Here is a 12,804-nt window from a genome sequence, read left to right as displayed (position 1 = left end):
GGATCTTCCGATCTTTTCAGCTAAATCGCCGGACATGCTTTCTCATGGTCTGCGCCGGGTTATGGCTGAATTCCAGTGGAATGAAGGTCCCGCCATAATAGGCGTTCCAGCCATGTGTTCCAGCCCTAAACCTAACCTTAACCATAACCTTATTCCTAACATTTACTAGCAGTTAAATGACGTAAAATAGTGTTTTCCAAAGCGATTTTTAGAAAATGAACGAACATATGTAGATTGAGTCCAAACGGTTCTCATGTGCTCTCCTTTTCCGATGCCATCATTTAGGAACGTGTTGGGTACCCGAAAGCATAAAATGTTGACAATTTGTCACCTAGCGAAAATTATTACGCTTAGGAAGTGAGAACGTGTCTGACCACTACCGGCACACTTTTGCACCGGAGGTTTTCGGAAAGCTTTTATTTTGGTATTTCCGCTGATCCGTGCAATAAATTTGCATGTTAGCCCAAACATTTAGATTTAACATTTAGCATTTAGATTTAAATATAATATTTAGATTTAGCATTTAGATTTAACATTTAGATTTAAATATAATATTTAGATTTAACATTTAGATTTAAATATAATATTTAGATTTAACATTTAACATTTAGATTGAATATTTAACATTTAGATTTAATATTTAAAATTCAGTTTTAAATATGAAAAGTTACAAATATTTTACTAAATGTTGTAAAAAAGGACTTGTTTTGAGCTAAATGTGGAAAAATGTTGCCGTTAATTTCAGCATGTTTCACTTTACAAACAGTGCCCCATACCATAAGGCTACATTCTTTAAGCCTATTAGCTTAGCACAACAACAACAACAACAACAACAACAAAAAAGCGCTCGCAGAGAGAGCGCGTCACCATGGCAACCGTAACTCTGCTGCCTGGAACAACAGAACATAGCTGTCAAAATGTCTGTGAAGGTTCTCAGTCATCCAGGTCATCGTAGACAAAGGAGCTTGCAAAGAAAAGCGTCTGGACTTCTTTAAGTTGCTTGAAGACGTTTCACCTCTCATCCGAGAAGCTTCTTCAGTTCTAAGGTCAAATGGTGGAGAGTCCCAGATATAAACTTAGTGGGAGTAACCCCCCACAGAGGGACAAAAGGACCCCCTGATGATCCTCTAATCGCCTGAGCCAAGGTGTGAAACTGGGTGTGGGTCCCAATCAGCCAGAGTTTCGGGTGTTTTCATTCTGAAACCTGGCCCCACCTTATCATGCGAATTCCTGAGGTCAGATGGCCCAGGATGTGAGTGGGCGTTAAGGCGTCTGGGAAGGGATCTCAAAACTGGATTATAGATGGCAGAGAGTTGGTGTCGTAAACCCCCGCCTCTGTTCAAAGATGGTCGCTCACAGTGGACATAGATGGCTTCTTTCACTCCTCTTTCAAACCATCTGTCCTCTCTGTCCAAAATGTGAACATTGGCATCCTCGAAAGAGTGTCCTTTATCCTTAAGATGCAGATGGACTGCTGAGTCTTGTCCTGTGGAGGTGGCTTTTCTGTGTTGTGACATGCGCTTGTGAAGTGGCTGTTTGGTCTCTCCGATGTAGAGGTCTGGGCATTCCTCGCTGCACTGTACAGCATACACCACATTGTTAAGTCTGTGTTTTGGCGTTTTGTCTTTCGGGTGAACCAGTTTTTGTCTGAGCGTGTTGCTGGGTCTGAAATAGCTGTCAAACAAAACCCAAACAGGCCTGACCCGCCACAATATGAAACAGGAAAATACCACCGTGTAATCCATTTATTTCAACAAAGTAACTGTATTCTAAATACCACCTTTTTAAACGGTAACTGTAACGGAATACAGTTACTCATATTTTTTATTTTAAATACGTAACGGCGGTACATGTATTCCGTTACTCCCCAACACTGTCCAAAGGTGTAAACAGTTGAAACAATTACAAAAACCATAATCACTTACAGAGTTATTAACAAAATCATCATCCATGTAAAACTATACCCAGATTACAGTTTGATATTGCACCTGCAAATGTTTGTGTTTGTCCCTGCAACAGTCATGGATGCGCTGTAGAACAACGCCCCCCAGTGGGCAGAATGTAAAAGACATGTCTTCATATCAATGAAGACACGTCTTTCTGATTCTGACAGTGTAATAAATCAATTTATCATTGGTCTTTTATTTTTTTTAAACTACTTTCTCTAGCAGAAAACAACATTCATGGACAGGGACTTCTAAAATATTTTCCAAACTATATCTTTTAGATAACTAACAGAAAATGTAATAAAGGTCATCAATATTAGTTAAATATTAGTTAAAAGTATTTTTGTCTTCTCTCAGTCAAACAGCTCTGAGGTAGTTTAATGACAAAATTACAATGATTTGACCACATCTTTTATATGGTAAATGGTAAGTATTTGTATAGCGCTTTACTAGTCCCTAAGGACCCCAAAGCGCTTTACACATCCAATCATTCACCCATTCATACACACATTCACACACTGGTGATGGTAAGCTACATTGTAGCCACAGCCACCCTGGGGCACACTGACAGAGGCGAGGCTGCCGGACACTGGCGCCACCAGGCCCTCTGACCACCACCAGGCCCTCTGACCACCACCAGTAGGCAACGGGTGAAGTGTCTTGCCCAAGGACACAGCGACTGTCCAAGCCGGGGCTAGAACCGGCAACCTCCCAATTACAAGGCGAACTCCCAACTTTTGAGCCACGATCGCCCATCGCGATATTTGTATAGCGCCTTACTAGTCCCTATTGACCCCAAAGCGCTTTACACATCCAGTCATCCACCCATTCACACACACATTCACACACTGGTGATGGCAAGCTACATTGTAGCCACAGCCACCCTGGGACACACTGACAGAAGTTTATCTTATTTCATTGTCTCACATACACCAAGTGTGTCGATGACCCCTTGACCTTGTATTTGATAAGAAGTTAAGTGAACAGATTCACAGAGACTGATATTGTTAAACCTCATACAACAGGCCAAGAGACATCAAAAACAGAATGTATAAATTAATAAATAAAACAAACAATTCGGAGCACATACTGAATATTTATAAATTATTCAGTACAGCTTTTAAAGTCTTTAATAATGTAATATACTGCTGACAGAAAACATGATAATCTGCTGTAATATCTTACAGTGTATAACCTCTTAGCATATCAAAGAAATAAGTAATCATAGGATCCTAATTATATGTTACCCTAGAAATGGTTACAGTACTTAAATGAGTCAGTATATGACATTAACAGATCTTCTTATAATGGTATTTTATGCAACATGTCAAATCCAAGTCAAGCCTCTGTCATTGTTTTCAGTGTGGTGTTACTAACTATGGGAATTAGTGACTGGTATTGTCTCTTAATAGCTTCACTGTTATTTCTCAAATTATTTTGAAACCCTAAGTATCAAAGGAGGTGCAAGATGAGATACTGGTGCTGGGTTTCTCATTCAATCAGACTGATTGTGGACGCAGCTTGGACACGAGGGTGGAGATGGTGGTTGGGTTGCGGTGGATGTAGTAGATTGCAGCTCCTCCAGCCATGAATGTCAAGCTAAGCTTGATCAGGAAACCTGTCGTTGAACTCTGTTGTGCATTCAACTGGAGGAGACATATGAAAAGATTATAAGAATGCATCTTTGATTGGCTGACCGGTGCATACAGCAAAACTCAGAGTATGCAAAATAAACGCTTTTTTCAGACCTGTCTAGTTTTTAGAGGTTGGTACATGCGGTCATACTGAGTGAAGATTGCCTTGCGTGCCCCCTCCCATTTTCCTGGTCCCATCAACCGGTACTGGTAGGCTGTAACAGGCCCCCACAGAACTTTCTTAAATAGAGGGAAGTCTGTGAGGAAGAGCCAGAGGAGATTTGGTTGCACTCCAATGTCCTTTGCTAAGTCGTCCATGTGCTCAACAAAGTCCACCTGCAGAGGTGTTAACTTTGACACAACGTAGCTGTAAAGAGGATAAGTCAAAAAACAAATAAGTTAACCAATAGAATATTAGACCCACACACCTAGTTTTAAACAAGGAAGGGTTGAAAGGTTTAAATGATTTCTTCACTTTTTTGGTAAATGATTTGCAAAAAATATTCTTATTATTACTAAATTAAAGAGGGGAAAATTAGTTTTTAAATACTTTTTTGCAATCTTCTTGGTGTCATTCTCAACAGCTTTGATCATGGCCTGGTTTGAGGGCAGTTTCTTATGTCCTGAAGAGCAAAAGAGAGAAAGCAAGAGTAAAGATAGTGACTGTGTTGATATGTAGATGTTGATGTAATGATAAGGTTTACCAGCAGGGGGCACTGTATTTAAGAAAGCTCATGAATGCCTCCAGGGGGAGCACATAAAAGAAGACTAGTCTATGGCGTGGCATAAGGATGTTAATAAAATGTTTTGGAGCGGTAGCTCGCAAAGCATAAGTGCATGCTGTGTTATTTTTAACAAGCGCTATGAAGACAACAAATGGTACCAGGAGTAAAAGCGAGACTGTGGAAGCGATAGCAGTTCAAAGTTCTGTTTGAGATGGAAATTTGAAGCCACCAGAAGCAATGTCATTTTGGTGTAAAGGAAATAACATTTTTGGGAGACAAATTCTCTGCTGGAGGTCTTGAGCCAGATGAAAGAAAAATAAAAGCCATTGCAACCATACCACACCCAACAGATAAGAGAGGTGTGCTCAGAGTGATGGGAATGATCAACTTTGTTGGAAAATTCATACCTAACTTGTCAGTGAGAACATCAGCACTAAGGGAGTTACTTCGTGATTCCATGGTATTTAAATGGACAGCGAGGCATGAACAAGAATGGAATGATTTAAAGACCACACTGACAACGCGCCCAGTGCTTGCATATTATGATCCAACTAAGAGTCTGAAAATCTCAACAGATGCCTCAAAGGATGGGCTTGGAGCTGTTTTACTTCAAGCTGAAGAGGGGAGTTGGAAACCAGTTGTTTATGCTTCTAGATCCATGACTAAGTCTGAAACCAGATATGCTCAGATTGAGAAAGAATGTCTTGGGCTGGCATATGGACTTGATATTTTTCACTGTTATGTTTATGGTCTTCCTACCTTTACAGTTGAGACAGATCATCGTCCTCTTGTGTCAATCATTACGAAAAATCTGAATGAGATGTTGCCGAGGATTCAGTGTCTCATGATGAAACCGCAGAGGTATAGTTTTGACTAGATATACACACCAGGCAAGTATTTCGCTTTAGCAGATGCACTGTCACGAGCATCACAGGTGTGTCACGCAAGCTCCACTGAGAAAGAAGTAGATGATCATGTTAATATGATAGTAGAGTCTCTGCCAGTGTCTGACGCAAAGATAAAACAAGTATGTGAGGAGACAGCTGCAGACAGGGAGCTGCAAACAGTGATGGAAAATATCCAAGGAGACTGACCCAAAGGGTCCTGTTCAAAGTATTATCATGTTAGATCAGAGCTTAGCGTGGTAAATGGACTGCTGTTGAGAGGCATTAGGATCGTGATACCACATAGTCTGAGACAGGTGATACTTCAAAGAATACATGAGGGACACCTGGGAATAGGAAAGTGTAAAAGGAGGGCTAGAGATACTGTGTACTGGCCTGGTATTAATAAAGACATTGAGAACATGATCGGAAAGTGTGAAACATGTAAGAAGTTTCAGAGCAGACAGGCAAGAGAACCCATGATGATTCCTGAACTTCCTACAGCACCGTGGAGGAAAGTAGGAACAGATTTATTTCATTTTAATGGGAAAGACTATCTGTTGGTTATAGATTATTACTCTAACTTTCCTGAGATTGCTCTACTTACAAGTACAACTGCTAATAATGTGATCACACATGTGAAGTCCATCTTTGCCAGGCATGGAATACCAGAAACTGTCATTAGTGACAATGGTCCTTGCTATAATTGCCAAGAATGGCAGAATTTCGCAAGAGCATATGGCTTTAAACATGTCACATCAAGTCCTCAACATCCACAGGCTGAAAAAGGAGTGCATATCATCAAGCAGCTTCTGAAGAAGGCTACAGACAGTCAATCAGATCCTTATTTAGCTCTGCTAAGCTACAGGGCTGCTCCTCTTGACTGTGGTTTATCCCCTGCAGAACTGCTGATGAGTCGTAAGCTACACACAACTTTGCCCTGCTATGCAGAGAGCAAGCAGAGTGAAGAAATTATAAAAAGCAAGAGCATCTGAAATGGAAACAAAAACAGCAATATGACAAGGGAACAAGAGCACTTGGATTGCTTGCAAAGGATGATGTAGTGAGAATCCAAGATCAGAATGCATGGAACAGGAAAGCCATTGTTCTTCAGGAAGCAGGTCCAAGATTATATGATGTAAGAACTGAAGAAGGTCATGTGCTCAGAAGGAACCGTCGCAACTTACTGAAGACTAAAGAGACATTAAGGGAGGAACAATGTGGTGAGGAAGATGAAAATGCTGATGTGTCACATGCAGAGACGGTGTCTGATTTGAAACTACTAGATGGCCATGAGACTGTGAAGAAAAGTGAAGTTGTTTCAGAACCTGTATTGAGGAGGTCATGAATGCCTCCAGGGAGAGCGCATAAAAGAAGACTGGTCTGTGGTGTGGTATAAGGATGTTAATAAAATGTTTGGAGCGGTAGCTCGCAATCATAAGTGGATGCTGTGTTATTTTTAACAAGCGCTACGAAGACAACACAGTGACCAGCGACAATCATTAGTAAAATGCAATGTATTTGATATTTAACTGTAAAATTTTTTATTTCACCTCAGTTTTTAAATTTTTTTTTATTGGAAATTCCTCACCTTTGAAGACACGAGTGACAAAACGGGCCTGCATTTCAGCTTGAGGCATGATGGCTCCGTCAGAATGGATAAAACCCACAATAGCTAGGGTAGGCTGCTCTAGGATTGGAGGAAAAACATGTTTGTACAGTCCAATACGGTGCCCAGACTTGTATATGGCATTTTTTGGCAAGTAGGGGAAATCGTAGTTATATCCTGTGGCAAACACAATCAGGTCCACCTGTAATAAAGAGGACAAGAAAGAGGAGCTGAAATTGTTTTTAATGACATTAAGAACTGGAATATTTAAAGCACATCAGATAATTTGGTTCTCTGACATTTTCTGCAGTACTGCCATCATCAAACACCACAGTGGAACCACGGATCTCTTTTATGTTTGGTTTGACGATGACCGACCCAGACAAAATCCGGAAGGGCAGATCGTCATTGATCACTGGGATCTGGCTGAAGAGCCTGATGAGGTGAGGGCAGCAGAGGAAAGACAGACATGTAAAATTCATATATAATAATATATTCTGATAACTACGTGGTAAACTACATGGTAAATGCCCTGCATTTATATAGCGCTTTACTAGTCCCTAAGGACCCCAAAGCGCTTTACACATCCAGTCATTCACCCATTCACACACACATTCACCCACTGGTGATGGCAAGCTACATTGTAGCTACAGCCACCCTGGGGCGCACTGACAGAGGCGAGGCTGCCGGACACTGGCGCCACCGGGCCCTCTGACCACCACCAGTAGGCAACGGGTGAAGTATCTTGCGACGACCGAGACTGTCCAAGCCGGGTCTCGAACCGGCAGCCTTCCGATTACGAGGCAAACTCCCAACTCTTGAGCCACGATTGCCCACATGCCCAATAGACAAATTATGATTTAAATAGTGTTCACTTCATAGCAGATACACAGTCTATGGACAATTTTGGTATGGTGAACAGTTTAGCAAACAAGATGAGACAATCAGCTTATATGTGATAAATTGCATTCAGTGAAACCGTGGCGTTAGGGAAGAATTTACATATCCCACCTGTGTTTGGGTTTGAGGCCATACATGGCGTGATCATACATGGAGTTGAGCTTTTTCTCACCAAGCCAGTTGAGAAATCTCATTGGCAACAGCCTGAACATGATATGGACAAAGCGTGTGTTGAACCTGTCCACTGGAAGACCATTGTCAGAAACCTGACGAATGACCCAAGCACCACTACGAGTGCTCAGATACATCTGTAAGACAAGACACAGAAAGAAAGAAGTAACACTAACGTGAAATTGTCTTATCTCACGGGATGAAGGGCATCCTTGTGCTCTTTATTTTAGGAGGTAAAGCTTGAGGAATGAGGATGCAAAAGGCACATCAAACCAGATTGGCACACTATCAGACAAAAAAAGGGACACTAAAATGTTAGGAAGAAAGCTGAGCACTTAGAGAGCACTACCAACCTGCTCTGCAACTCTGCTGCCCTCCACCGCGATGTCACCTCCTGAGTTGCCGATGCCGATGACCACAACTCTCTTCCCATGCATGTCTTCAGGCCCCTTGTAGTCCCAGCTATGGGAGTATTTTCCTTCAAATGTCTCAATTCCTTTCAGACAACAGAGTGGAATTTTTATACAGTCATGTTTTAACATTTATCATGTGGTGGTACAGATATTCACTCACCTGGGAAGTCTTTGAGTGGCAGGTTAGGATAGTTGAAGTGACCAGTGCAGCAGATAATGGCATCAAAAATGTGGTTCTCCTCGTATCCATCTCTAGTCTCAGTCACCACATCCCACTGACCAGTGCGAGAAAAGTCCGGTCTCTGTTTCACACTCTTCACTTTGGTCTAAGATACAATAAATATAATAGCAGGTCAGTTTATACATATAAATATTAATATAGGGTATAATAAAATTGATCGCTCTTCTTTCTATCTTGCTACCTGGAAGCGAATGTATTGCAGTAGTTTAAAGTGGTCTGCATACATTCTGAAGTAGTTCAAGATTTTAGAGTGGTGCATGTAGTTGGGGTAGTCTGCAGGGATTGGGTAGTCACTGTAGCACATCATCTCCTTCCACACATTGATAGTAAGGGAACGATAGATACTAGCTCTGTTTGGTTCCGACACTTCCTGCAGAGAAGACGTTCCAGACAACAGATGTTAAGAAATAATAGTTTAAAATTGTACATTAAATTTTATATGAAAAATAGTCACAGTCAGTAGTGAATCTTTCTCTAGACTAAAGTCTTGCCTTGAATTTCCACAGTCCACCCATGTCATCACTGCTTTCAAAGCAGGTTGGCTCCATGCCCTCATCCAGACAAGCCTTTACGCTGGTCAGACCACAGGGTCCTGCCCCGATCACTGCTACTTTGTGAACCATGATGGATCTGCAACAGGAAAAAAATATTTATCAAAGGAGAAAAAAGGGAAAATTAAAGTTAAACAAGACACCGTATAGTACGATATCGTACAGGAAGAGACAAAGTTGCAGTGAAACTCAATACCGAAAGCTTTTGTAAAGAAAAAGGGAAACCTTATTGGTTGTTTCCATTGCAACATGTATTGCATTGCTTATACAGTTGCACATTTACTTGCCGTAATATTCATGTAACTCTACACATTTAAAATTTTACGAAAGTCAGATAACTCCTGTTACAGATAGATTACACAGATAATGAAGCCGTACGTCTTAGAGCATATCTTACAGTCTGTAACCGATTGCATTTAAAAGTCATATTACCATAAACACGAGCCCTGTGTCAGCCTTACCTCTTCTGTATAGAGAGAGATGAAATGAGTGATCCTGTCCTCCAGTTTAAATACTCAGTCAGATTTTGACAAACACGCAAACATGAAAGGCTGATGATTGATGAGCTCAAAAGTCCCAAAACAAGTCAATAAGTTAAGAAATACTCTTAAGAAGATCGTTTCTGCATTGCTTTTATGACACTATTTAGAACCATTAAGAATGTAAAGAAGAATGCAAAACTGTGTGCCGTGTAAATGGAATACCTTGATTAAAATATAACTTAAAATATAGGTCCTGAAAACGAGGGGGATAAATGTCAGGAAAGATATTACGAGAGAGTTCTTGTTGATCAATATGTTCAATAAGTGTCTTTAAAAAATAGTTTGAAAAGCAAAAACAGTAGTTTGACCTTACCTGCTCTTTGTACACTTAAAATATATCTTACATGAAAATAACACTTACGTAAAAATTCAGGCAAGAATCAATCTGAATATTGATCTAATTTTCACAGGCAGTCTATAAACCACATAAAATGTCTTTTCATCATGTTTGTTTTCATGTTGAAGAAAGGCGAAAATCTAAACATATGAAGAGTGAGACACAGGCACTCCAAACACTCTACGTGACCAGGGGCTTCTGCACATATTTATAAAGTATTTGCTTTGAAACACAAATGTCAGCATTTCCTTATCAGACCAATCGATTTTTGTGTTTGGAGGCATTGATAGGTTTGACTCAGTATCTATGCTTTGGCTTCTCTCTTTCTTTTGTAAGTAAACATGCTGCAGATTCGAACCCTTGAGAAGCAGATTACCAACCTTATGTTCTTTTTTATCTTTAGCTCTCTGAAATTTGGCAAACAGACTTTGCAGTATTCAAATGCCCCCAATGTTTCAGTCCTTGGGTTTTTTGAGGTGTTTGAGTTTTGAGTGTTTTTTCCCTAGTATCTGTAGTTTTGATCCTTTTTTACTGGAAATCTGGATTCCTGTTTTGATTCATCTAGTTTTTCCAGTTGTTTTGTGTTATTTCTTTTGATATAATTGAATCTGTTTCTGTTTTCCTTGATGGATATTTAAGTGATGAGTCTGATTTTAAGATTGTGTGTTCTGGTTTATGCCTTGATTTTTATTGTTTGCAGTGATTTCAGCTCCCTCTTGTCTTTCTGTTAATGCCTGATTACCTGCCTCTATGTCCAGTGAAAGTCTAGTCTCCATGTTTTGGTTAGTTCCTGAGTATCTTGCATTACTTTTACTTGCTCCTTTGGAATTATTTGGATTATTCTCACTTGTGTCTCATTCATGTATAAATCATCTACCCCTGCAAATGATACAACCATCTCAGCCTCCACCATTGGCCACATGACCAGTCTCCACAAGGAATTTATCTATGTTGCCAAACTCCTGTCTGGCTTGGCACTCTCCACAGGTCCCATTTGTCTTACCCTATCCTAAATCCTTGGGACCTGCCCGCTTGAGATCTCTGTTTTCTGTGTTCCCACGCTTGCACACAGTTTCCAGATATAATTAGTTTTCTTCTTTTTTTCTTCCTTTTTCCTCCCAAACTAAATCCAGCTTCTGCTTGTTTTGTCAATTAGCTTCCAGTTCAAAATCATTTTAATTTTATTTCATTTATATAGAGCCAGCTAACAACAGTTGCCTCATTTCTGGCGAGAACTCACTTCTTTCTGTATTCTTTGCCAAGAAAGGCAGAAGGCTTCTTTCAGATTCCAACCCCCATGACACTCTTGACCCACCCTCTGTGGAATCTGAGAGTAAAAAGCTTGGGTCTCATGTTACACCCCTGAAGGGGCGAAATGATCCCAAATGTGACAAGCGGGTGTTTCCTCACAGAAAACTTTTACTCAAATGATATATCTCAAATATATAAACAATTTAGAATTAACTAGATTAATGGGTTTACACTCGTACATTACAGCTCTATCACAGGCTGTATTTAACCCATTGCTGGGAGTTTGCTCACACATTGCAAAACTTTCTAACTAATATACATATTCTTTTCATACTTGGAATAGTATTAACATGCACCTTTTTCCCCCTCCATAACTCATTTTAGTAACACTCAACACTGTAAGCATACCTGCAGGGCAGAAATAACCACAAAAGTGACAAGCTGGTGCTTCCTCACTGAGAACTTTTACTCGAATGAGGATAATACCTCGATTTCCCCCAGCTAAATGGGTGGAGACAAAAGCAATCAATCTCAAGTGACCCGATTCAGACCACTTCGTAGATCACAGATAACACTTAATATTTAACAGTAAGGGAGGAAATAAACAAAGTTTACTTTAAAAAAAATTCTCAAACGTATCTTATAAAACATGTCCTATACCTGTGTAACCTCCTTAGATAAATCACAGAATATTAATACTGTTTTTATTAAAAAATGTGTTAAAATTTGTTGTTATTTTATCTTCTTGCACGCTTCCCAACAAAATAGATGCTGTTTTTAGGTTTCCCCACAGGCTGAATCTCCCTTCCTTTTTTTCTTTGCTCATGCTCTACTTACCAGATTCAAATTGAATACATTTATTAGAATTAATATTTGGACTGAAATAAAAAATTGCATTCCCCTACTGATAATACTTTATTATTACATGAATATAGCACAAGGTTTAATTAGCTTTGAACAAAAATATCTGGTGGAACTTCCTCCAAAGAGCTACTTTTTACTTTCTTGCTCTGAGTACATTTCATAATCTGTCCTTTTTCACTTGAGTAAAGAATTTGAATTTGTTTTTCAATTTTTACTAGAGTACTTTACAACACTAGTATCTGCGCTTCTGCTTAAGCACAGAATGTCTGTACTTTTTTCACCCTCACTTAGGGCTATGAGCTCTGGGTAATGACCAAAAGAGGAGACCAGGAAATACTGGAGAAATTTTATATCCCAGCTGGCCGGGGAATATCTCGGTATCCCCGTGGGGAAACTGGAGGAAGTGGCTTCTCTACTTAGACTCCTGCCCCTGCAACCCTAATCTCTATAAGCAGCAGAAAATGAATGGGTAGATGGCCTGGCGGAAAAAAAGAAGCCTCCTGTGAAAGTTAGGGTAGCTAAAAAGCAATATAAAAATGTAAATAGCCTAACACATCTAAAAATATCTCATTCCACCTCAGACACCATCGACTTAAATAATAGCTTACCTACAAAACCTACAAGCCAATTGAGCCACAGAAACATTTAACTAGATAGACTTTGATCTAAATTCCCTCAGCTTTTCCATGTTTTTGGATACACCATCAGGTTAGGAAGCATATGCATATATATATAT

The 12,804-nt window shown here is 39.9% G+C and overlaps 1 protein-coding gene across 1 annotated transcript; it reads right to left on the bottom strand.

Moving 5' to 3' along the window:
* Window positions 1-3,215: 3,215 nt before the first annotated feature.
* Window positions 3,216-11,666, bottom strand: LOC102202679 (dimethylaniline monooxygenase [N-oxide-forming] 5-like). The gene is made up of 11 exons (XM_013910631.1): window positions 11,613-11,666; window positions 9,015-9,153; window positions 8,705-8,893; window positions 8,443-8,608; window positions 8,223-8,365; window positions 7,810-8,006; window positions 7,098-7,233; window positions 6,781-7,000; window positions 4,131-4,203; window positions 3,695-3,947; window positions 3,216-3,592 (listed from the first exon to the last, which is right to left on the bottom strand). Exons 2-11 carry the CDS (start codon window positions 9,144-9,146, stop codon window positions 3,446-3,448), a joined length of 1,656 nt encoding a protein of 551 aa, XP_013766085.1. The 5' UTR covers window positions 9,147-9,153; window positions 11,613-11,666; the 3' UTR covers window positions 3,216-3,445.
* Between the last annotated feature and the right edge of the window lie 1,138 nt (window positions 11,667-12,804).

This window comes from Pundamilia nyererei, unplaced genomic scaffold (genome assembly GCF_000239375.1).
Source record: "Pundamilia nyererei isolate P.nyererei 1_Seehausen unplaced genomic scaffold, PunNye1.0 scaffold00046, whole genome shotgun sequence".
Classification (NCBI taxonomy): Eukaryota; Metazoa; Chordata; class Actinopteri; order Cichliformes; family Cichlidae; genus Pundamilia; species Pundamilia nyererei.
This window is presented reverse-complemented; position numbering and strand designations above follow the sequence as displayed.

Coding starts and splice junctions, on each gene's coding strand:
- LOC102202679 (XM_013910631.1), bottom strand. CDS start 9,146: ATGGTTCACAAAGTAGCAGTGATCGGGGCAGGACCCTGTGGTCTGACC. Junction 8,609..8,704: donor TGCAATACATTCGCTTCCAG/GTAGCAAGATAG, acceptor ATTGTATCTTAG/ACCAAAGTGAAGAGTGTGAA. Junction 8,366..8,442: donor GCCACTCAAAGACTTCCCAG/GTGAGTGAATAT, acceptor GTTGTCTGAAAG/GAATTGAGACATTTGAAGGA.